The 27,761-nt window shown below is 35.2% G+C and overlaps 1 protein-coding gene across 4 annotated transcripts; it reads left to right on the top strand.

Moving 5' to 3' along the window:
- Positions 1-27,761, top strand: LOC120769273 (beta-1,3-glucosyltransferase). 4 transcript variants are annotated; one of them, XM_040096188.1, is made up of 9 exons: positions 2-88; positions 3,499-3,591; positions 12,148-12,458; positions 15,926-16,059; positions 22,008-22,290; positions 26,710-26,842; positions 26,935-27,130; positions 27,200-27,464; positions 27,551-27,761. In XM_040096188.1, exons 2-9 carry the CDS (start codon positions 3,528-3,530, stop codon positions 27,716-27,718), a joined length of 1,554 nt encoding a protein of 517 aa, XP_039952122.1. In that variant the 5' UTR covers positions 2-88; positions 3,499-3,527; the 3' UTR covers positions 27,719-27,761. The 4 variants fall into 4 exon arrangements, with proteins under 4 accessions (XP_039952120.1, XP_039952122.1, XP_039952119.1 ...); XM_040096186.1 differs by having other exon boundaries at positions 1-88; positions 3,467-3,591; positions 26,935-27,464; XM_040096185.1 differs by having other exon boundaries at positions 26,935-27,464.

Here is a 27,761-nt window from a genome sequence, read left to right as displayed (position 1 = left end):
TCTGGCGTGCACTTTGTAAGTCAGATCTCGTTTGGCTGTCTAACGGGCTGCTCTGACATGTGACTCGAGCGACGCGCAGTCGATAACGGTATTAATTGTTTAGTTGCGTACAAAATTGAAGAGATTGTAGAAAATATTTGAAGATATAACAACAAAAGTTCTAAATGTAGCATTGTAGTGTGTCAAAGTATTTTACATACACCATCTTTCAATTCAATCCAATTAAATGTGAATTTATAAAAATTGTGAGAGGATAATATGCATCATAGCGGCCCATTGAGCGCATTATTACTTTACCTTTCATATGCAAATATGCAAATATGCACATTGTAATGGTGAACTTGAACTATCGTTTTTGTGATTATATGCATTTTTGAAATTCTTGCTGTCATTTTAATGAGCACACGCTGTGCTTCAATGGATATCCAACTGAAATTTTATAAGTGAAAGGTTTTTTGTGTCACTGTCATATAAATAAAAATTAATATAAAGTATATTCATATTGCATTAGTTTAAAAAAAGAATAATAAACGGCGTAAATTTGATAATACCATTGTCCTTTAACAATATATCTTATTTTAGTTAAATTTACCGTCTTACTAATAACTAAGTGAGCACTCATGTAAACATAATACAAGGTGCGTTCTAAAGTAAACAGGAATCTAGCGCTCCCTGGTGGCGTCATCTATATGTCTGCTATCTTTATCGATCGTCCAGTAAGAATTTCATGACATTTCATTGATTGGAAGTGAAGTTATTGCGTTTTAAGTGTCAGTATGTTTGTGTTCTCGGTGCGAAAATGAGCTTCGAACAAAGAGCCAACATTAAATTTTACCGAAACGTGTCAATTGATGAAACAAGTTTATGGCGATGATTGCCTATCTCGTAGCAGAGGGCACTGTGGTTTCAACGTTTTCAAAGTGGTCGGGAGAACATAAATGCCGATCCACATGTGGGCCAATCAAAATCCGTGATCACCCGAAATTTCATCGAAACTGTGCATGAATTCATCAAAAATCAGCCGAAATCATCATTGAAATTCATGGAAATGGAATTGAACATCTCCAGAACATCGATTTATCGCATTTTAACCGCACATTTGGGATTCCGAAAGGTTTGTGCACGGTTTCTTCCGCACAAATTGACTGACGACCAAAAAGCAAAAATTGCTCAGATTCCAACATTCGAAGGACGATTATTTGACCAAAAAGCACATTTTAACCATTAACCACTCCCCGTATTCACCTGATATGGCACCGTGCGACTTTTTCCTTTTCGGAAAAATGCATTTGCGCATGAATGGAAAGTGTTGTGCAGACGTAGAGTCCATTCAAAAGGCTTGCACCGGCATACTGGCGGCCATACTGGCCATCGAGCTAAAACACGCGTTCGACATGCTTTTGGACCGTGCAAAAAACGGTATTGAAGCAGAAGAAGACTATTTTGAATAAAATAAATTCATTTTGCCGAAAAACCCATTTGTTCTGTTTTTTTTTTAAAGTCCTGTTTATTTTGGAACGCACCTTGTACATCTAAATAATTGCATTTTTGAAAATATTATTAAATAATTCCAGCAATTTTATCTAAATACAATTACTTAAGTTATTATACCTTGAACAAGGTATATTTAGTTTGTAACGAAGTTAGTAACACTCAAAAATAAACGTCGGATACCATATAAAATATGTACAAACTATACAGCTCACAAATGATCAACGTCGAACTGAGTCGATTTAGTTTCGTTCATCTGTACACGTTTCAACTACTTGCTCAACTTTTGAGATATCAAAATTTGTATAATGTTCTAACATTAGATTGTATCACCTTAAAATAATCGAATTAGATATAGTGTTACATAAGCTAGGTATCAAATGAAAGTATAAATTTCACAGACCTTATTTCAATGCAGTTTTATAAAAATATACAATTAATAATTCATACATTAAAATTACATTTACACAGGTATTTAAGTAAGAAATTATAAATTAATATATCTTTTTCCCGGAATAGAAAGAAAAAATTGTGTTCCACTTTAAAAAAGGGACTCTTAAATAAAAGTGGTCAAATGAAAGTATAGATTTTGAAAAAAATACGAAACGTTTGGTTTAAAAGTAAATTTTGTAATTAATATTGCCTTCTTTATTCTGAATTACTGTACGAAGACGTTTTGGCATATGTACCTCGAACCAAATTTTCTAATATTTTCATTGGAATAATGTCAAATTGACGCTTCGTCTCTAAGAAAAACTATTCCAAGTTTGTGCGGCTGCTTTTTGGTAGTTTGGAATCAAAAATTAACTACAAATGCTGAAGTGGATTTAAATCCAGTGACTGAGCTGGACAAGCCAGTCTTTCGATTAAGCCTTCTTCAAAAAAGCGAGTAGCCAGGCGAGTGGTGCGTTGAGCTCATTATCTTATTGGAAGATATACGACCCCAAGTTCACTTTTTCCACATTTATTTTAAATTTTTGCTAAAAATGTAAACATGTGAAGCACCCGTCATTCGTCCAATAGCCCCAAACCATAAAATCACATCCTCCATACTTCACTGATAATTGTATGCACTGTGGTTTCAAGCGATCAGAAGGTTTACACCACACTCGCTTACGTGTTTTTTAACTCCTTAGCTCGAATATGAATTCATCAGACCAAATTACTTTATCTCAAAATGTGGTTGGCATATTTATTAAAACCAGATGTTTGTAGTTTCCTTTGCATTGTACTAATGGAAACATAAAAACCAAAACTTTCGATGCGTTATGAATTAATTCTTAAGCGAAAATGTAGGAAGTAAATGAATGATCTGAGGTTGCCAGTATATATAACATTTATAATTTCATTTGACGCCTAGTGTATATAAAAATGACCAATTTGATGAGACGAGTTATAATCCGAGTGATTGTCTGTCACTTCGTTCGTCCATCCGTCCATCCTTACAAGCGATAACTTGAGTAAAAATTTAGATATCGCAAAGATGTGTTCTCAGGCAAAAAAGTGAGTACTAATTCGTAGATGGGCGTAATCGGACCACTGTCACGCTTGTGATATAGAACTGTAGTTGGGGGTGGTGGATCTCAGTAGCAAGGGGTACCTGTGTGCTAAAACTTTGGGAAAAGTGGACGGCAGCACCCGTTACTATGTTTCATGTACATATCTCCTAAACCCCTAAGCCAAAAAAACAAATTTGCCTACAGTAAATGGAATTAAGATTAAATCGAGTGAAAAATTGCCATAGATCCCATAAATAAAAAGCCTTGTGTACCATGGTTTTATCCAGGTTTTAATCCTTGCAAGTCGCAAGAGTATGAAATGTTCGGTTATACCCGAACCTAGCTCTTCCTTACTTGAACTATCAAACTTAGTAATTATAAACAAAGTCATCCCATCATATATGTATTGTAACGGGATGAAACTGTCTTAATCCCTATTTCTTTCATTCATCATAAACACATTCTCCTAAATCAAGAAAATAGACTGAGGATGGTCTTTTGATTCCAGTTCGATTATATACTATATATTAATAAACCATGTATCGGATTTTGCATACCTTCGTTGCCGTATTATTGCTGGGAACATCGAATATTTCAACAGGTAAGTAAAAATAATAATAATAGCTACCTTAGTAAGTTCGAATTCGAGTAAAACAAAATAATCGATTAGAGGTTAATATTGAAATCTGAACTTTAATGTTCTCGCGACAAATTGCTACAGAGTTTTATTTACATAACAATTGTTTGTATCACCTAAGCCTAAACGTGATAGACAAAGGGCTATAGTATATACTTAAATTGTTAAGATAACGAGACAAGTTGTAATCCGGGTGACTGTCAGTGTGCTTCGCACCAAAAAAATGTTGGTGTTACAAATGGGGAGAATGGGACCACTGCCACGCCCACATAATGCTGTTATTCGAAAACATATAAAGTGTCATAGATAAACTTAACAAGTTTTTTTTGTTTCCTTGCCTGAAAAGGCCGATGAAAGGCAAGCATTTTGAGACGACAGAGTGGATCCAAGCAAATCGACCCTCAAGCCTAATTCGGAGAATGCTTTTTGTGACGTGTTCAATGCTTGGAAATCGCGCTGTTAACGCTGCATCTACGCAGAAGAAGCCTATTTTGAAAGTTTTTAAAGAATTGTAACGCTTGATTCAATTAATTGTTTTAAATCAACTCAGTCCTTTTACTTTCCGGACAAACTCTGTATATATTTATTAAGCTAAATCAACTGAATTTGCTCAAGACAAATCTTTTCGGTAGTCTCTCCGAGAGTGTAAAATTGAATGAAATCAAATTCTCTCATACATATCTAATATAACGGTTTGGTGGGTAGCATTATCCTGATATTATTATATTAGAAATGAAGCATAAGTGAATATGTCGGTATAAAACTTTGTACAAATCGTGCTTTAAGGTGTGCCATGTCATGTTCAAATGTTGTCAAAATCTGTTCATAGTATACCGCATGCAACAATATAAAGATTTCAAACTTATGGTTGCCTTTATACCGTATAAAGCAATAAATTTCTAATATAACTTAGCAAATTATGTGAACATACATACAATATTGGGTATAATAGTTCCATGCAGAAAATGGGTAAAACTGGTGTGCAGACTTTATGCCTAATATGCCGGTCAGTATCTGAATTAGGTTCACAAAAATTGCGTGAAAACATGTTCTCGAGTATACATACGTACATAAGTAATACCAAACGCTATTAATTCAAGCACTTCAGACCTTCCCTTAGCCCCAAAATATGCGATTCACTGTGATTTTTATCCATTTTGACTCTCTTCTTCTCTCTCTTTAAAGCCTTAGTATACTGATTTTCGATTTCCGAACATGTGGTTAATGTTTCCTCATATACATACATACATATGTATTAAATATAGTGTAAATGTTTAGTAACACCCGAACTTAGTCCTTCCTTATTTCCTTTATTACCTTTATTAGTAATGCAAATGGATCGCTTTCTATATGAAAATTACTGAAGATATTTACAGTAGACTGATTCGTCCGCCTGTTCATGCCACGGTCGTATCAATACCACGTCTATAAAACAGTCTTAGTTGACTTACGATTTTCTTATAATATAATAGTTTCGTTAATTTCATTTATATTAACTTAAAGAAATCATACTCACGCTAAGCAATACCTTCCGATCTACTACCAGATCATGGTCCAAACATGGTCTAATCTGCTGGGCAACACTAGCTTCAGAACTTCTCTCTAACACTTACTTTTCCCCACAGGTGTCACTTTACAGACATTTTTTCTCTAAAACTCAACACTTAAAGTTCATATAACATAGACTTTTTTTTTGTTGTAATTTCATTATTTGTCAAACTATGCGCAATTTTTACGCTAAGCTTCACTTCCTTTACTTGTTGCAATACATTTATATATGTATGTATGTATGTATTTATATATGCACTATTGCATTCCTCAAACGGAACAAATTATTTGTCTACCTAAACAAATTTTGGTAGCTTCTTAAGCAAATATGATAAATTCATTGCATCTAACTTATGTAGTTTTACGTGCGCGCTGATTTCCTTTGCTGATAATGCAATAACACACAATACAAATATTTGCAATGAGGTTTGTAAAAGTAAATACTTTTAATTGACTTCAACCAGCCAAAAAAATAATGCAAGGCGAATATCAAGGGTTATTTATTTAGAATCGGAGTAAGTGGAAAGAGTAGGGTTAGAAGGATTAAAAAGAAACCGATGGAATTATATTTTTAAAATATTTTGACTTTAAGAATTGATTAAGCCACCGGAAGGATCAGCTTTTAATTCTATAAATTTAGAATCGTTATTCAAAAATTTAATAAATAAATAAATAACTTGAAAAAATCTTTTTATTTATAAATAAACATATTATATTTCAATTGAAATAAAAGTAATTGAAGTTTTCTTAAAATAAATTTTAAAAAGTAATCAAAAAAGCAATAAGCTCAATTTAAAAAAAAAACATATACTTTTCGTACAGATCTTAAAAAAAGAAGCAAAATTAAGTTGTCAGGCATTAATGGGCTGCAAGTTTAATTTTCATAAATGTTAACAATCTGCTGAGGTGGCAAAAATTTATAACCAATTTTTCGCAATAGTGGGTACGTCTGGATACTCATTTTCGATATTCTTCTAACAAGCAATGGACCTCTACTCTTGGTCGATGAACAAATTATCTTAATTCATTTGATTATCTTGATTACATGATTGTACAGCTTAACCTAAAAACTTCTAGAAATTACAGTTAATAAGACGTAATTGACCAGGTCACATATGGATCAATGCCGCTGAATTAAGGGTTTTGAGATATTTTATATTTAAAATTCATAAATTAAACAATTTTAGATGATTCGATTTTTTGATTTATAAAGTTTTACTTTTGTATCTACATATTATGCACTTTTCACATATTTCTAAACTGTCTCTACATATTCATTTAGTAATATGCACTGCAAAATAGCTTTAATTCAATATTTAAATTTTTGTTTAATACTATTTATTCACACAATAACAAAAGAGTGTATACTAACAAATAATCAGTGTTACCATATCTAAATATTTTGGAACATAACCAAAAGAATTATACTCAAATTGCAAGAAACAAATACCACATTATTAGTTTTTCACGTAGAACTTCGGCGATGCAGAACGGACATACTTAAAAGAAATAGTCCTTCTCGATAGGTTGTGTATTTGAGGAATAATATAAATATATAACATCAAAACATCAAAACACGAAAATACAATCGCAACCAGTTTAGTCGCTAATGGGTATTATTGAAGATTCTTTATATCAATTATTTTTTCCAACTCAACCGCATTTTTTTTTCAAATTTCGAAAATCGATATTGCCGTTATCAAATAATGCCGTTGATAAATTTTCGGTTGCAGTATTAGAATTTTTGATAACTACCGCTATAATATACATATAAATTTAATATAATAGGTACTTCCGTTCTCCGCACATGTTTGTAGAAATTTCCTTCATATAATTTAGTAAAAAACAAAATATTTTCTTATTGAACAAAAATAATTTATGAATCTGCAAACATTATTTAAAAGTCATTTAAGTGTCCGTAAAACTTTGGGTTACTTGGTATTTAGAAGTTTCAAGGAATTTAAGTAATCCCGAAAGCTTTTTCGTCGTAAATTAAAAAAAAAAAATATTTAAGAAGGCTTCAGAAATATATATTCTATTATTAACTATAAAATTGATCACACTAAATATTGCAATTAACAATATATTTTTTGGTGGTAATTGTAGATATTGGTCCCTTAACCCCAAACATAAAATACGATTGCGCTCAAACTTAGCCTTTGCTTCTTACTTTACTTCAAATTTATAAACTAACTAAACGATTTAAAAAGAAATAAAAACCAGAAATGAAAAGATTTAAAAATATTTGGATTTTTTTCTTGCTTATATACATCAATTATACATGCATAACTTGAACAAACATAAAGGAGCCAACCACATTTGAGAAATTCTCGTTCGATTTTCTAATTTTTTTCTTTTTTCTTTTTCTTTTTTTGTAATTAAATTGTTTTAAAAAAGGATCCGGTAATTAGTTTTTAACAACTCATGAACAAATTGTATCTCTAAAAGGCTAAGTACCCTTAAAAGACGCCAATATTTTATTAAAGAAGTAAAAAAGGCTAAGTTCAGGTGTACCTAAATATTTCATATTCTTGCAACTCGCCGGGATCAAATCCGGGGAAAAAAAATCAAATTTGTACCTTTTTAACTTACATAATATATCATAGACTAAATTAGTTGTAACGGGGTTTTCAATAAGAGCGCTGCACAATTTTTTTTAAATAAAACAAAACCGATTTCGGATATCATTGAAATTCTTTATTCCTGTGAAAGTGCATTCGATGCCATTATGTATGGTACTCGATTTCTTTTGCATGGCCCCTAATGGCACGCTAGCAGAAGTTCAGACGCTGAACCCAATTTTCGAGGGTTTTCAAGCATAAATCGGCCGATACTGCTGCAATTTCACATTCGATATTCGTACGAAATTCATCAATCGTCGCTGACTTATTGGCATAGACCATAGACTTACGGTAGCCGCACAGGAAATAGTCTAACGGCGTCAAATCGCACTACCGATACGGCCAATTGAATGGGCCATTTCGTCAGATAACACGTTCACCAAACTTGGTTTTCAATAAATCGATTGTGACATTTGTTGTGTGATTTATGGCGCCGTCCTGTTGGATCCACATATTGTCCAAGTCCATATCATCCAATTGAACGGAAACGATTCCCATTCAGAGTAATGTGCATGATCATCACGGAAGAACGACGCCCAACCGTAATTCCTTCGGGATGCAATGGTGGCTCATGGAGTACGTGTGGATTGCTGCCTGCCTAATAACGCATATTTTGCTTATTGGCGAAGCCATTCAGCCAGAAATTAGCTTCATCGCTGAAGATGACTATTCTATGCAAATCCGGATCATTTACAAGTTGTTGCTCAGCCCAATTCACGAACATACGACTGGTGGTCAAGCGGCATCAGTTCTTTCGTCAGTTTGCCACAACGACGTTACAGAGATATCCAAAGCTTGGGAATTTATGCCCTAGCGCCAGCAATATTCCCTGCACTATGGCCACTTTTTTATCTCACTGGCACGGGAACTTTTTTATTGGGCCTGTGCATTAAAATTATTCCACTAGACGCTCAATTGATCTAACAGGATGATCTTGACGACCTTAATTGAACGTAGCGTTCTTAAAGTTGATGCCACTGATTCCGAATGTCGGTAGTAAATTTTAATAATTTCAACTCGTTGTGGGATTGTATATCTTTCCATGATGAAATAGCAAACCTTAGTGAAGAGAAATATCAAACGAGCGAGAAAAATATGGCGTAGGTTGCTGCCCCTATCGTTCTACTTTTTTAGCTTCCCTATTGAAAATCCCGTTATAACTATAAAGGGTATTTTAGGAACAGAAAAGGCGGGTTGCACGAACTTTTTCCATTACACAGGTATTCTCGACAACATATTTTTAAGAAATTTTATAAATATACATGTAAATATAATATACATATGTATAATATGTATTATATTATATTTCGACATTAAGTATTCAATATTATACGTTCAGTGAGCTTTCCTTATATCGGCTAAAGGAATTATTGATCGGATTCAACCCATTTTTGACAAATATGCACATTATTATCAGTAAAGGATTCTCTCCTTAAGTAGGTGTGGTTTTTGGAAGAGGAAAGCGTTTTTTGGAAATCTGGGCTTTACCTATAATGGATTATAACCAAGTTTAGTGTTTGGCATCTTGTTATTCTTGAAGGATCTCTAAATGCTTAAAAATACATTGGAATTTTGAAAGACGACGTTTGCCTTGCTATAGAGCCAAAACGGTAACTAAAGCATAAAACTATTGAAATAGATTTTTCAATAATTCATTACAAACACTTTCAGGTTACAAAACAAAAAGATTTTTATGGAATTGAATCTCTAACGTGGCCAGAAAATAGCCTAGATCTCAATGCAATTGAGAACTCTTGGCATTATATGGTCAAAAGGATTAGAGAAAAGCATCCAAAAGGTCTAAATGAAATATGAAATGGAAAAAATTATTGAAAATGTGTGGAATAAAAAAAATAATTATAATTAATTTCAACGCTTGAATAAACAAACAGTTGAGGTTACTAGGAAGAGCGGTTCTACAAAATACTAAGAATTTTTCAACAAATAATTTTACTTTGCTTTGTTATGTATTTAATTGTCTTCTATAATTGATATATAAAATATAAATATGTAAATAACATGTTTAAAAATATATTATTGTTCATAAGAAATTTTAATTGTAGGGTTTGTTATGTGTGTGCTTGCATTTTTCACAAAAACAAGTGTTAAACTATAAGTTTATTATATGGAAATGCTTTAAATATGAAGTAAATAAAAGTGGTCAAATAGCAATTACCCGTCTGAAGAACAACAAAGCGGCGGAGGCCGATGGATTACCGGTCGAGCTATTCAAACACGGCGGCGAAGAACTGATAAGGAAAATGCATCAGCTTCTTTGTAAAATATGGTCGGACGAAAGCATGCCCAACGATTGGAATTTAAGTGTGCTCTGCCCGATCCACAAAAAGGAAGACCCCACAATCTGCTCCAACTACCGTGGGATAAGTCTCTTTAACATCGCGTATAAGGTTCTATCGAGCGTATTGTGTGAAAGATTAAAGCCCACCGTCAACAAACTGATTGCACCTTATCAGTGTGGCTTTAGACCTGGAAAATCAACAACCGACCAGATATTCACCATACGCCAAATTTTGGAAAAGACCCGTGAAAGGGGAATCGACACACACCACCTCTTTGCCGATTTCAAAGCTGCTTTCGACAGCACGAAAAGGAACTGCCTCTATGCTGCGATGTCTGAATTTGGTATCCCCGCAAAACTAATACGGCTGTGTAAACTGACGTTGAACAACACGAAAATCTCCGTCAGGATCGGGAAGGACCTCTCCGAGCCGTTCGATACCAAACGAGGTTTCAGACAAGGCGAGTCCCTATCGTGCGACTTCTTCAACCTGCTGCTGGAGAAAATAATTCGAGCTGCAGAACTTAATTGAGCAGGTACAATCTTTTATAAGAGTGTACAGCTGCTGGCGTATGCCGATGATATTGATATCATCAGCCTCAACACCCGCGCCGTTAGTTCTGCTTTCTCCAGACTGGGCAAGGAAGCAATGCAAACGGGTCTGACAGTGAACGAGGGCAAGACGAAATATCTCCTGTCATCAAACAAACAGTCGTCGCATTCGCGACTTGGCTCTCACGTCACTGTTGACAGTCATAACTTTGAAGTCGTAGATAATTTCGTCTATCTTGGAACCAGCGTAAACACCACCAACAATGTCAGCCTAGAAATCCAACGCAGGATAACTCTTGCCAACAGGTGCTACTTCGGACTGAGTAGGCAATTGAGAAGCAAAGTCCTCTCTCGACAAACAAAAACCAAACTCTATAAGTCACTCATAATTCCCGTCCTGCTGTATGGTGCAGAGTCTTGGACGATGTCAACAACGGATGAGTCGACGTTGCGAGTTTTCGAGAGAAAAGTTCTGCGAAAGATTTATGGTCCTTTGCGCGTTAGCCACGGCGAATACTGCATTCGATGGAACGATGAGCTGTACGAGATATACGACGACATCGACATAGTTCAGCGAATTAAAAGACAGCGGCTACGCTGGCTAGGTCATGTTGTCCGAATGGACGAAAACACTCCAGCTCTGAAAATATTCGACGCAGTACCCGCCGGGGGAAGCAGAGGAAGAGGAAGACCTCCACTCCGTTGGAAGGACCAAGTGGAGAAGGACCTGGCTTCGCTTGGAATATCCAATTGGCGCCACGTAGCGAGAAGAAGAAACGACTGGCGCGCTGTTGTTAACTCGGCTATAATCGCGTAAGTGTTGTGTACGCCAATTAGGAAGAAGAAGAAATGAAAGTGGTGGACTCTTAAAAAAACTGTCTAACTTGAGATTAAATGAAACTTAGTTTTGGACTATATATCGCCACTCTGCAAAGTGCGTGTTTTTTTTCGCCGAGTGTAAATTGAACTTATTAGGGAACGAGGTCACGCCCACTTTTAAAAAAGTTCTACCCCTCCCTAATGCAATTCTTTATACTAAGTAACACCTTTATACCTTATTGTGAATCTTAGTTATTTCACTTTATTGGTTTTCATGAATGGCGTTTTGTGGGCATGGCAACGATCTGAGTCCGTCCATCTGCAATGCCAACCCTACTTAGGTGCCAAGGATTATGTGTTCCAAGTTTCATCAAGATATCGCAATTTCTACTGATGTTATCGCTAACACAGGCGGACAAATGGACGGACAAACAGCAGACAGGCACTCGGAACTCAATTCGTCTAGTCATCTTGATTATTTTTATGTACATATATCATATATATCTCGATTACATTTAGCTGATACAAACAACCGTTAGGTGAACCAAACTATAATATACTGTATCAATATGTTGCGAGAGTAAAAATATATTATATTTTGCTATAAACATTACCTCATTTTCAAGCGAAAATTTTACATATCTAATATTTCATACAACTTGTATATTCGTTGCGGTGTAGAACCCACAGGGGTATTGTTCCTCATCTCCAGTCAGGATACCACGTACCATCGTCCATTAGCAGCACGTCTACGCGATGACATTATTAACCAAGCCGAAAGCCAATTGCCCAATACAGACTACATCATCACAGTTCATATGTTACATGAAATATTCAATTTTCCAAGCTATTGGGCGATAAAGAATGCAATACCCTTGGTGCGTTCCAAGCTACTTGGCGAGCATGTCAAATGGGTGGTTTGGTTGGAGGAGAGTACACATGTCTTACTGCAAACCCTTTTGGAGCAGTTAGCGCTGGAGGATGCTACTCGGGTAAGTGAGGAGCTTAAGTAAACGAAAATAACTGAAATATGCGACATTTTTTAAACTCTTACAACATGTTGCTAAGTATAAGAGTTTCGTTCACCTTACGGTTGTATCACCTAAAACTAATCGAGATAGATATAGGATTATATAAACATATATAAATGATAAAATTTTAGTAATGAAACTTGGTGAGTTCCTTGGCAAAAAAGGAGGAACGCGTTCGAACGTGGCCCAAATCGGATGAATCCACTCACAATATAACGGTTTTGTTAAAAACTACTTATGGTGCGATATATCTATAAATAAATGTATCAGAGACATAACAAACAATAGTGGAACAACTCCTTTTCTGTGTGAGTAAACATATTCGCCAAATCTGGAAGTATCGCAAGAATACCGTACCATCGAGAATCGTATGTTCGTATTCGAGAAACAATCGCGACTGTTGCACCGTCTATTCAAACAAATTCAAGAGTTTCGATTCGCAAATCAAATTCAGAAATAATCCACGAGACGGAACTTCATCAAGAACGAGTCACTATGTGGTGCGCAATTTCATCAAGGTGTATTATCGGGTCATATTAATTTGAAGAAAACGGTGTAATAATCAACTGTCAATGGGCACCGTTATTTAAAGACGTTGAATGAGGTTTTTTACCTAGAACTGCACCGAAGACGTATCCTTTTCAATAGCGTTTGGCTCCAGCAAGATGAAACAGCTTCACACATAGCCAGACCGGTTATTGCAATGCTCCAACGAAAATTTTTAAACAAATTAATATTAAGAAACTCTACTTCCCGCTGGCACAAGGTCACCTGATCTGACTGTATCAGATCTTTTTATTTGGTTTTGTCAGACAAGAGGCGTACAAAACAAAATTCAGAAATCTAACTGTATTGAAGCAGTCCATTAAATCGATAATTGAGGCAATCCTGGCTTCAACCCTCCAATCCACAATGAGTGGCTGGGCATGTAGGTCATTTACGATTTATGATTTTTAAAAATAATTGATCATATAAAATACAATAAAAAAAAATCGAATGCATTGATTAAAAAAAATTATTACGATTTGCTTTTGTAGCGCAATTCGTGTGCCACCCTGTACATAGTATCAGAACTCCTACCAACATTGTAAAAATGGATGAAATTGGATAAAAACTAACAAGCCTTATGTAACTAAAGGTATTACCCCAGCTTTAATCCTTGCAAGTTGTAATTGTATTTAAAGTTTGGGTACACCCGAACTTATTCTTCCTTACTTGTTATACAAACAAATTAGGACATATCACTGCTAAAATACTATCTTTTGTAATAATATGTATATCGTCACCTGAAATGCAAAATAACGTAACAACATTTTCTGTAATTTACAATGGCATGAATGAAACACGAAATAAAATGGAACATGAGTGAAAAAAAATTTTAATGTGGGTTAATATTGGTTTATATCTGAGTGCAGAATCTGAAAATGTTGAACATATGTAATATTATGTATGTAATTTGAAGTAGTGAAGCGTAATCAATAGGACACTCAATTTAGAATTTTTTGATGATACGTTATTTTGCATTTCAGGTGACGATATGTATAATATTAGGTTGTCAAAAAAGTCTTGCGGTATTTTCGCTAGTTGGCGCTGAAAGCGCGTAGTTCTAGTTTTCGTCGCATCGGATCATGCTATACCTTTTTGGAAAGCTCATTTCACGCGCTAACACGTGTTTGATTGATTGTCGTTTCTTTTAAGTCGTTTGTGAGTTATAGCATCGCAAACATGGAGCAAAATAAAGAGAAAATACGGCATATTTTACAGTACTACTACGATAAAGGCAAAAATGCATCTCAAGCCGCCAATAAAATTTGTGCAGTTTATGGACCCGATACAGTTTCCATTTCCACCGCACAACGATGGTTTCAACGTTTTCGTTCTGGTGTAGAGCTTGTCGTCGAAAATTGCTATAAAATCGCAGAATTGGTCGAAAGAGACCGGAATATTTAGTAGCAGCCGCAGCATCGGAAAAGAGCTGGGCATGAGTCATCAAAAATTCATTTCAATTTCAATAAAAAAAAAATTCAATAAAAATGCCGCAAGACTTTTTTGACAACCCATCAATATCAAGTTTGTGTTTCGGTGAACTTAAAACATCTGTTTATTTGCTCGGAAATCCGGAATATGATCAAAGTAAACTTTCATCCAACAAGATAACTATTTTCATTCCTCCAACAACTAGTTTTGGTGCATTTTTGTCCATCCTAATCCAACAATTTCAATATTTATGCTCTGAACAGGGTGTACCATATTAAGTTTCCCAAGAAGTTTGTAACAAGTTTGTTTAATGAAGAATTTTATTAAGGCAATGGACAGAAATGGAAGAGGATTCTTGTATCTGAAACATAAATTTCCAAGAGTCAGTGAAGCAAAAATTAAGGAGGGTCCGCAAATAAGAGAACTAATGAAAGATAAAATATTTGAGATAATGCTCAATGAAACTGAAATACGAACCTGGAGTGCCCTTAAAAGCGTTGTTAAAAACTTTCTTGGAAATACGAAAGCTGACAATTACAAAGATCTTGTGACTGAACTACTTACTGCCTATAAAAAAATGGGTTGCAACATGACACTTAAAATTCACTTTCTGGACTTCCATCTAGATTTTCCCCGAATAATTAGGGGCCCTAAGTGACGAACATGGGGAACGGTTCCACCAAGACACTTCTGCTATGGAGAAACGTTACCAAGGCAAGTGGAGTGCCAGTTTGCTTGCCGATTACTGCTAGGCATTGTTAATGGATACTCCAAAAACAAAATATCGCCGGAAAACATCGACAATAACATTTTAAGGTGCTCTTTGGTTAGTAAAAAATACATATATACATATGTATATCGCTGTTTTTTATTGAACAAACATCCTCTTAGCAAAAAAACTATAGGTGATAGAAGAAATATGTATGTAGCTACAAATATATTTCTGCATTTGTGCGAACTTTTACATAATAAGCATTTTGTTCTGTTCACGTCACAAAAAACAAGTGGATTTTTGTTTACCAGTGTGATCAGCAAGCCGAGCTGAGTCGATTTAGCCATGTTCATCTGTCTGCGAAGTAGTGCCTCAATTTACGAGGTACTCGTATCGTTCTGAAATTGTCCTCACCTGTAAGGAAACAGTGTTCTTTTATCACAACTCTTCTCAGAAAGGTTTTGAAAGCTATTCTTGAAACAAGTTTTGTAAATGACAACGATTTTTCGCTTGGATATGTGTTTCCTAGTTCGAACTGTACTGTGATATTCCAAATGTCAATTCGCCTCGTTACACGCCTGTGATTATTTGCTGTTCTAAGTTGTATTGAGCAAATTTTTGTTACACCGCAACCTTTCAATCTGAGATTTGTTCGTAGCTTTACATCAACATCGGCTTTTAAGCAAAATTTTCTTTAAGCAATTATGTGAACCCTTTATGAATTTTATTTTACTTTCAGTGCCTTTATTTGGGTCATGCGCTATATGATGATCAGGCTAATATTAGGCATCACTTTGCCTTTCACAAAGATTCCGAGTGGTTTCCATTTCCATTGCAACGAGCCGGCATTGTTTTTTCAAGAGCTCTAATCATGTAAGTAATAATCAAAATTCAGTTTCTAGAAATATTTAAGAAACTAATTTTATTTGGATTTAATTATTTCATTTTAATTAATTGTGTGCATAATGTATTCCCACTTGAACATCTGCCCTTGAAATTAGAACTTTTACCTTAGAGCATATTTGTATTCCAAAACATATGAACGTTCTTATAAAACATAAGAATCTCATCTGTCTGTTTCTCAAAAACAAGAAACACATACCTTATCAGTTCTGTTATCTAAGTAAGTGCGTTAACTTCCTTAGCAAATCATATTACTTTCACCGTGCTCCATAATATTTGTGAGAAATTAAGGCACTCATTGATTCCATTTATAGCTGCACAGTTCTATTTTGGAAGCGCTTCTCCTGTCAATTATTTGCAAGATTTTGAGTAAATTATAAGTCTTTGGCTTACAATATTGCTTTATTGTATAAAATATTATAAATTATAAATACAAGTATGTGTCATGTAGTCGTTATATAATTTAATATAATGATACCATCGTCTATTACTTCAAATCGCCATGCCGCCGGAGTATAGTTGTTGTGCGCATGTTGTGAAGGGTAATTTCTTGAAGGGAATCTCTGTGAGTGTCAGTACAGTTCCCAATTGGTATGATCTTATCAACGTAGTCTGCGATTTTATTGCCTTCACCGAAATTAATTATCGCGTCGTTGTGTTGCACAGAAAAACGAGTTTCTTTACAAACTAAGTTAGGTTCAAGATAATAAGTTATGAAATGCAGAAAATTATTATACATATATTAGTTCTTTGACATGTGCTACTTTCATTAAATCGGTTATTGTCATACTTGTAGAATGTTCATTCAATAATTTTTCAAAATCTTTTAAATCGAGAATAACAGTGTTAATTATTTGAAACATTGCTAATGCAATATTAGTGTTTCAAGCTCTGAAATTAGGATTCTCTCCCTTTCGTACAATGTTTCGTAAAAGTAGTCAATTGCGCAATGCGCTAATGCTTTTCTTGCGGCACAGATGTCGGGAGCTTACGAGCGCACTGCGCAACGCAACTATCTTCAGTAGTTTATGAGAAAATATTTTTACAATTTTACCATTTTATCAATTTTTCTAAATTTCAACCTTCAATAACTTTAACAAAAAAATTAATTTTGACGAAATATTTATATCACGGGGTATGCATCTGGTCCCCTTCCTAATGAACTGCTAACTTTCAAGATAGGAGATTTTTCGAATTTTTCATGGCCCACTTGACGTGGTTTGACCCTGTTTCTACAATAATTGTCCGATTCTAAAATATTTTTCATTCGAGACTGGGGGAAGTGGTTCATAAGTAATCTTGGTTCACCAGCTATTTTTGAAAACATGGTTAAATTGGATCAGTGTTCTGAGATACTTAAGGTTTTGCCAGATAACTGCATTTCCATCCTTCAGTGGTATGTAATCCGAGTATGAATAATCAAAAATCAGCACAGTCGATAGCTGAAATAAAAAACATTGTTTAGAATAGCAATCGGAATAAAACTTATCTTAAATTTTCCTTATGGACTTCTCTCCCTTTTATGAGAACCGCCGTTCCCAAGTCAACTTCTATTGTAGCTACTTCGTGCATAGGCCTCTCTATTTGTTTTCATTTAAATAAATTGGGAGGTGGATCTTCTTCCAAGGTACAAACATATGTAAATTTTGCCTTGGTAAACCGTCAGGAACAACATTTTCTTACTCTGGCTTATGGTGAACTTCTATGATTGACTGAATTGACGTCAGCACATTTTAAAACCTAAATTGTTCAGAACCGTATACAGTTTGTAAAATTTTATTTTTGAAATCCAATATTGCTACTTCATTAAGCACTCCATTATTTCTTCAAATGTTGGCAGATTTGGAAGTGTAAAAATGCACTTGTGGTGTTGAAAAGTTGAATGAAATGAAGTTACTTAACTAAGAAAGAATTTTTTACTGCAGTAGCCTTTTTTAGCTCAGTTGATAGTTAAACGTAATGTTTTAAAGCTCTTGTGTTAATAAGTAACTTTATGGGTTTACCTGCTATTGTTCGATCTACAAACGGCAGCACAAGTTTAGAGCACAATAAAATTGTAATATCATTTTTTCATAAACCATTGCAGATTAATGACTCAAAGAAAAATGTTCGTGCTATATTATACATATTTTTTCGCGGTCAATTTGTTAAAGTAATAATATTTTACATACATTTTTGTTAAACAATTAAAAATTGTTGTGCCTTCTTCACACTAAAAACAATTGCAAACTATGTGACACTACGCGGAAAATGTTCACCTTTAATAATATGCAAAAAAATATTTGTTCATTCATGCCATTCCGCAGATGTAGAATTTTAATTCTTTTCCGTTTCTTATTCATCTTCTTCCGTTTACCATGCAGTACCACTCTTTGGCCTTTTAATGACCTGACACTAAGGTCGAATATAAGGAGAGAAATTTCTATTTGTTTGCTGTATAGGCCATCTAAATCGGTATGAACTGTCAATGTCAATGTCCATCGGTTAAGAAGGCTTCCGGTTTGGGGGAAAAAAATTTTACCTAGTAGATTAAAGAAGTCGCACGATAGAGAATCGCCTTATCAGAAACCTCGTTTGGGATCGAACGGATCGGAGAGGTCCTTCCCGATCCGGACAGTGCTTTTGCTATTGTTTAACGTCAGTTTACACAACCGTATTAGTTTTGCGGAGATCCATTCAGACATAGCGGCATTAAGGCGGATCCTTTTCGTGCTCTCAAAAGCAGCTCAGTTGTTTATTTTCCAGGCCTGAAGCCACGCTAATAAGGTCCAATTGGTTTATTGACGGTGGGCTTTAATCTTTCACAAAATACGTTCGATAGAACCTTATATGCGATGTTGAGGAGACTTATAACACGGTAATTGACGCAGATTGTGGTGTCTCCTACCTTGCGGATTGGGCAAAGCACACTTAAATTCCAATCGTCTTACATGCTTTCGTCCGACCATATTTTACAAATAGCTGATGCATGCTCCTTATCAGTTCTTCGCGCCCGTATTTATAATGCGTGTTACTTAACTTTTCAACTCTCAGTATCTACCCCCTTCTTCCCGTGTTGTGATCGATTGTAACGTTGCGGGTTAGGCAGTCTTTTTTCTCTCTATTACGACACGACACTCCTCATCGTACCAGCTGTGCATTGTGTCTGTCATAACGTGGTCCATCCGGAAACAGCCATGTATATGAATGAATGAATTTTCCTATGCTAAAATCTAGTACTCCAGATAACCAAATTTCGAACCCCGGCGAAGTCGATCAGCCTCAACCCATTTGGGGATGTTTCATTAAGGAAGCTGAATTTACCGTCCGTTGTGCCGAAGATACCTTCTTTGCCCACCCTGGCGTTAAAGTCGCCCCAAGCGTTCATAGAAAACATCTTTGGTCGCATCGTCGTTCTTTTCAATCAGCGATATGTTGAAGAACTTCGCTTAGATGCGGATTGTGGCTAGACATTCATCCACCGGGATGAATACCAGGACTCAGCGACGGAGTCTCTCTCCCACCACGAATCTGCGCCACACCGAATTTGCGGACGTACTTGCCTCAGTCCTTGCGCCGTCCATCGCACTTATTGGACGACAGTGATGTTACCTTTTACTCTTACAAGTACATCAACCAACTGGGCAGCGGTACCTTCCCAATTAAGGGATCGGACATTCCAGGCGCATGCTTTTGTTTTTATGCTCTTGCAACATCTTGCTACATAGTATAATAGTTTTGTTCACCTAACGGTTGTTTGAATCACCTAACACTAATCGAGAAAGTTAAGGGGTTATATATACATATGGGCTAAAAATTTTTCAAAAATGTAATATGGTTCAATGTGCATATCCTTTAAATCACTAAAGCTGTAACAGCCAAATTCGCCCAAAGTAAATACTATTGGAACTCCAACCGACAATGTGAAATAACCGCGCCCACATTCCATATAACGGTACCATGATCTAAGATTCATATCCTTAATATGTATAATGAATTCCGATATTTTGGTTGACGTTTTCCACATTAACTCAATATATTAAAATCGACCCTCTCACACACACACACATAACAAACAAATCTCATTTGAAGATGTTTTTATTCTCTCGCAACAAAGTTGCTAAGGAGAGTATTAAAGTTTTGTTCACATAACGGTTGTTTGTAAGTCCTAAAAGAGAAACTAAAAGAGTCAGATATAGGGTTATATATACCAAAGTGATCAGGGTAACGAGTAGAGTTGAAATCCGGATGTCTGTCTGTCCGTCCGTCCGTCTGTCCGTCCGTCCGTCTGTCCGTCCGTCCGTCCGTCCGTGCAAGCTGTAACTTGAGTAAAAATTGAGATATCATGATGAAACTTGGTACACGTATTTTTTGGCTCCATAAGAAAGTTAAGTTCGAAGATGGGCAAAATCGGCCCACTGCCACGCCCACAAAATGGCGAAAACCGAAAACTTATAAAGTGTTATAACTAAGCCATAAATAAAGATATTAAAGTGAAATTTGGAACAAAGGATCGCATTAAGCAGGGCATATTTGGACGTAATTTTTTTGGAAAAGTGGGCGTGGCCCAGCCCCCTACTACATATCTCGGAAACTACTATAGCTATGCCAACCAAACTCTATAGAGTCGTTTCCCTCAGGTATTTCCATATACAGTTTAAAAATGGAAGAAATCGGATAATAACCACGCCCACCGCCCATACAAGGTTATTTTGAAAATCACTAAAAGAGCGTTAACCGACTAACAAAAAAGTCAGAAACACTAAATTTTACGGAAGAAATGGCAGAAGGAAGCTGCCCCCAGGCTTTTTTTAAAAATTGAAAATGGGCGTGGCGTCGCCCACTTATGGACCAAAAACCATATCTCAGGCACTACTAATTTAATTAATTTTACAGCAAAATAAAAAAATATGTAAATGACGGATAATGAAATCTCGATTATCACTTTATCATGCGAGAGTATAAAATGTTCGGTGACACCCGAACTTAGCTCTTCCTTACTTGTTTTAAACAAAATTTTGCAGCAAATAGAAAATTCTTTCATTACATGCTAATCCTCTGTATAAATTTTGAAAAAAATAAATAGGATTTATTTCTAGCAAGCTTGAGCCTCGCCTAGAGCCAGATCCTTAAAATTTTATGGTTTTCGGTTTAACAAACGTTTTTGAATGTTCAATTTGTCCATCGGTTGTGCAATTTTAATACTCACTACTGATTTTTTTTAGCAACACTTTATCATAAAAAGGTTTTTTCAGCCGAATTTATATCGAAATAGTATTTCCTCTATACTCCTATGGCTGACCTCATACCGAATACATCAGTAAATAAGTGAGATATTTTAATACAATTAAGTAAGCTTTTTATCCTGATCCTGACGGATCGTATGTTGCTAAAAAAATATAATCGATATCATACTTTAAATCGACTTTATACTTCATATACCATATCTCAATGAAATTTCATAAGCATACCATTATGGTTTAAATGGCAACCTTGTTTCAATAATATTTAAAATAAACAATTTTCGCCTATAAAGTTTATATTTTCACTTTCTAAAAAATATAAATCTAATCCAAATAAAAATATAATTTGTCTGTATGGAAATCACACTTGTTTTTTTTTAGTGTAAAGGTTTCAAATTGTACAATCGACCACACAATTTTTTATTAAAATAGTACTTTATGACACTGAAAATTGTGTTGTTTTAAAATGTTTGCCAAATTGTTGCTCGCGAAAAGTTTCTTTGATTGAATAAAAACATGTTTATTCAATTAAAGAAGTTTTATTTCAAAGAACTTTTTATCTATTAAATCTTGCCGCTGTATTCATAATGCATTTTTGATTACAACACTGAAAACAGCAATAAGGAATATACTATAAACACATACAAATTCAAATACATTATGCATCTTTACTTTTCTTCTAACCACCCAAACTAGCAAGACCGCAGAAGCTTTAGAAACAGCAAATATTTATAGTTCACCTTTTATCATTGATATGGAACACGAACTGGCGCTATTCATTTATAACGAAGTAAAATCAGTTGCTCTTGAAACTCAACTCAGCGAAGAAGAGCTCACCGGTGCCACGAAGTCAAATGCTATGCAAAAGGTGCTGATGCGCAAAGCGCACTACATTTGTTCGCGATCGGACGAGTATGTACAGGGCAATGCTGACAACAAGTGTGCAATGTATGCAAAGCCAATGGAAAGGAACCACTGTGTGAGTAAATTCCACCGAAAAAGTTTCTAGAAAATACTATACTTTCGATTAGGTCACCCTCCCGTATGCCTTAAAAAAAGTCTATAAAATATATATCATTAATTTCTCATTCGTTCTTTTCTTAACACTAAAACAATAAACTGTCATAAAGTTTGTTTAAACTGTTAAAACGACAATGCTAAGAATAGCCTCAATTAAAGAATGTTGAACAAAAATGTAACAATCCATTAATTAACAACACTTAAATAATAATAATAAAACACCTTTGTCAATTAACAACATTATAACATAAACATAACTGACACAATATTATTTAATAAGGAACAACAATAATTTACAATGGATCTTTGCCGGATTTTCGACGTTCTCGGCGCCAAAAAAGATATTCATTTAAATATCCAAACCTAGGTATGTTCACATTTAATGACTACTTAATCACTATGAATGTTTTAAATGCCGGCAAGACGCTTCAAAATCTGAAGATTCCTTGGGTCGATGAAATTTTCCGACTGTTTTGTGTGTACAAGAATATTCATTATTCAAACAATCAAAAAGAAATAAAAATTGAGATATCGTAATGAAACTTGATACACGTCTTCATTGGCAAAAATGTGTGGAGGAGTTCGTAGATGGGCGTAATCCGACCACTACCTTGCCCAAAAACGCCATTAAAGGAAAACCTATAAATTGCCATAACTAAGCCGCAAATTAAGATACAAACTGTATACGAATCGTAATAACAAGGGGCACCTGTAGTATGAAAATTTCCAAATGTGAGCGTGGACCCGCCCACTAATAGGTTTATTGTATATACCTATATATCCCAAACCATTCAAGCTGTATTACTTACCTTTACACAGAACCCATCGTTTCTCCCATTTACCATATAACGGTTTTGTTAAAAATAGTAAAAATGCGATAAATCTATAACTAATTACGTCAGAGACGATGGGCGTGGCACCACCCACACATAGGTAGAAACCCATATCTCAGGATCTACTCAATCGATATCGACCAAATTTGGTAGGTAATATTAACTTTATATTTTTAAGTTACAGTGCGAAAATGAGCGATATAACTCATATAGTTGAACTTTAAATTCAAGGGAATTTTTCCACTTTCCAGTCAAGCACCATTTAATATAACGGTGTTTTCAATAAGAACGCTATAAAAGCGCTCAAATCGCAGGACCAAGTTGGCCAATTGACTGAGCCATTTCGTGAGATAAAACGTTCACCAAATCATTGAGCGGTAGCGATTACAATTCCCAGTAACGTGGCGGTCTTGATCATCACAGAAGAAGTACGGCCCAATGACGCCATCGGCCCATAAACCGCACCAAATCGTAATTTTTTGCCGCCTCACTAATAACGCATATCTTGCTTATTGACGAAACCATTCCGCCAGAATTCATCACTGAAGATGTTTTTTCGATGAAAATCCGTATCATTTTCAAGTTGTTGCTCAGCCCAATTCACGAACATACGACTATTCTGGTGGTCAAGCAGCTTCACTTCATGCGCCAATTTGATCTTGTAAGGATATAGGGCAAGATCTTTTCGCAAAATTCGCCACAATGATGTCACGCTTGAGAACGGCGTGTGAGAGACTGATTTCCACAATTGATGCGCTGCAATATTTTCGACACTACATTTTATACTGTGCCTGTGGACTCAAGTTTTCCCACTAGACGCTCAATTGTTGATCTGACAAGACGTTCATAAATTGGACGTAGCGCTTTTAAAATTGAGGCCACTGACTCCGAATTTCGATAGTAAATTTTAATAATTTTGACTCGTTGTTGGATCGAATATCTTACCATGATGAAATGGCAAACCTAACTGGAAAGAAAAATATGACGTCGTTTGCTGTTCCTAACGGTCTACTTTTGCAGCGTCCCTATTGAAAATCCCGCTATACATTCACGACTAGTGACTAATAGAAGGCAATATCTGCTCCAAAAAATGTCAAAAGTCATAGCCTTAGATACCGGAAATGTGGAACCCAGAGCCTATATCCTTTCCTGGTAATAGTATGTCTGTATGTCAAAAATAGCTTAAATCGGATACCTTCAGCCCCCATATAGCATATATCTGCCGATATGTGAATTTACTTCATTAAATTTAGTGGAAGTATTTTCTCCTAACGAGACTCCGTGCCTAAAGTGGATAAAATCGGATGAAGACTTGCCCTGGCCCCATATCGTTAGCCTTAATGAAACTCAGAGGGCATCTGCTTCTGTTTATAATATGTAATAATACCAAAAGGAGATACAATAGGGTCAATAGTACACCTATCTTCCACATAACGAATAAAAGATTTTCAAACTTCCGGTTTGCCTTATACTGATTATATCGGCTAATATGTAAGTTATCTTAGCAAAATTAACTGAGCGTATCATGTTGGATACACTTTAGTTTAATGCCGAAGATATATGAAATTATATTTTAATACATACATATGTATATATTATATTATTCTAACAAACCTTATTACATAGTATAATGGTTTAGCGCTGAACATGAATGAAGTTTATCTACACCTTCATATTCCTAATATCATTAATTGCGGTCTTCTGGTTGACGCTTTACACATCAACTCGATATATTAAATTTAGCCTCTTCGGTTATCTCATTTGAGGATGATTTTAATATAGATTACGCTGACGCTGAAAATTAATTGAGTCTATAACCTATAAAATAATTTAAGAAAATACTGTGGTTGATTGTAATTCATTCACGATTTTGTCGTATAATGAGTGTTAAAATCTTTCACAGCATTTTTTAATAAATTTTCCGTCTTTTGCAAGTTGCAAAAGTATGAAAAGTTCAATTACAAACGAACTTAACTCTTCCTTACTTGTTTTAAATGAAATCTTCGCCATTTGGGAAATTATTTTTCTTTACATGCGAAACCTTTGTAGAAATTTTGAAATAAATCGGAGAGATCACCTAATCAGAAGTATAGCAGCAGAAAAGTTACAGTTACATAAAATAAATACCTATTCTGATATACTACAAATATACCGGCAAATATCCCACAGCGGAAAATGCATAAATTTTACAAAAAATCTGAAAATATGTTTCGTAATGAGAGATATTTTGGAAAAAAGTTCATTAATTTCTTCCGTAAAAACATGAAGAATATTCCAAATATGCAGAAAGTTTTGAGCACTTCTATTGTAATTTACTTTTAAATCAGTGGTTATACCAGAAAACATTTGTATTCAAAATTAAAAATATTTGTATAACAACTAGATAATTCAATTCGGTATTAATCACCAAATAGTTCCAATAACAATCATCAATTTCTCTTTGTAAGTCAACATTATTGAAATCATCTATAATCCTTATACGTATAATGCATAATCGAAAGACTGATGCGCGCAATAAGCGAAACTGAATACGAGGTGCGTTCCAAAGTGAGCAGGACTTATTGAATCTAGCGCCCTAGTGGCGCCTTCTATATTTCGACTGGTGCGTTAGAATCTGCTATCTTGCGATTGTCCAGTGAGAATTTCATGACATTTCATCAATTGGAAGTGAAGTTATTGCGTTTTAAGTGTCAGTATGTTTGTGTTATCGGTGCGAAAATGTGCTTCGAACAAAGAGCCAACATTAAATTTTGTTTTAAAATGGTAAAACTTTTACCGAAACGTTTCAATTGATGAAACAAGTTTATGGCGATGATTGCCTATCCCGTAGCAACGTTTTCAAAGTGGTCGTGAGGACATAAATGACGATCAACATGAGGCCAATCAAAATCCGTGATCACCGGAAATTCCATCGAAACTGTGCGTGAATTTATCAAAAATCAGCCGAAATCATCATTGAAATTCATGGAAATGGAATTGAACATCTCCAAAACATCGATTTATCGCATTTTAACCGCACATTTGGGCTTACGAAAGGTGTGTGCACGGTTTGTTCCGCAAAATTGACTGACGACCAAAAAGCAAAAATTGCTCAGAATCCAACATTCGAAGGACGATTATTTGACCAAAAATCACATTTTAACCATTAACCGCTCCCCGTATTCACCTGATATGGCACCGTGCGACTTCTTCCTTTTCCGAAAAATGCATTTTCCCGTGAAAGGAAAGTGTTATGCAGACGTAGAGGCCATTCAAAAGACTTGCACCGGCCTACTGGTGGCCATACCGGCCAACGAGCTAAAACACTCGTTCGACATGCTTTTGAACCGTGAAAAAAACTGTATTGAAACAAAAGGAGACTATTTTGAAAAAAAATAAATTGATTTTGCCGAAAAAACCATTTGTTCTGTTTTTTTAAATCCTGTTTACTTTGGAACGCACCTTGTATATCACCGATTCTGTCTAAATTAAATGGAAGAGATGCAGTTATTACTTTAGTATGTATTTTTTAATTTTCACTACATTTACTCAATTTCAACTTCTAGAATACTGTGAGGCCGAAAAACATTTTCTTTGCTGTCAAAACATGTAAACGCTTTCATTTTGATCGAATACCGATTATTAAAGCAACCTGGGCTCCCATAGCATCACATATTCGTTATTACAGCGATGTAGCAGGTGAATCCAAAGCAATATATACATACACACATACGTATTTTGTAACAAACAAAAATTGCAAATGTTCATATTTTTCTTCTTCTTATCGTTAGATCCACAAATTCCTACAAAGTCTACCGGTATACCCAACACTGAAATCGGTCATTGCAATAAAACACTGACAATATTGAAATTAGCTTTGCGAGAGATCGATGACATCAATAGGAAATTGGAAAATTTGGTACCTGAGCAAGATGAAAACACTCGTATACATTGGCTGGTTTTAGCCGATGATGATACGTTACTAAGGTTCGTACAAATATTATACTATATACTTGTATCTACATTAACCATTTTTAACTTTATGGACAAATTTAGCATTCCAAACCTATGCGCTTTGCTCGGATGTTTCAACTACACAAACGATATTTATCTCGGCGAACGTTACGGGTTCCATCACAACATAAACAACGGCTTCAATTACATAACCAGCGGCGGTGGTGTTGCTATGAGTTTACCCGCTGTACGTAAATTACTCGCTCATTGCCACTGTACACATCCACAAGATGCCGATGATATGTTGCTGGGCATGTGCTTCACCAATCTGGAAGTGCCAATCATACACTCGCAGCAGTTTCATCAGGTTCGTTGCCCAAAGCAAACAAAATATGTAATTTTCTGCATATATTTGTATTCGATTTTTAAAAACTTTTACCTTCTATTTTTTAGCTCCGTCCACAGGACTATCCAACCGAATTGTTGGCTCTTGATCCACCTATCTCGTTTCATAAATTTTACGATTTAGATCCAATCTCTGTATATAATAACTATTTTGCCAATGCTACTCAACAGATGCTACTAGCTACAAAGCAAATAAGCTATACAAATCAAAAATAACGTCTAATCTGAAATAATCAAAATAAAAACTTCAGAAATATTA

This window comes from Bactrocera tryoni, chromosome 2 (assembly GCF_016617805.1).
Source record: "Bactrocera tryoni isolate S06 chromosome 2, CSIRO_BtryS06_freeze2, whole genome shotgun sequence".
Lineage (NCBI taxonomy): Eukaryota > Metazoa > Arthropoda > Insecta > Diptera > Tephritidae > Bactrocera > Bactrocera tryoni.
The sequence above is the reverse complement of the archived record's forward strand: the minus strand, read 5'-3'. Positions and strand labels throughout refer to the sequence as shown.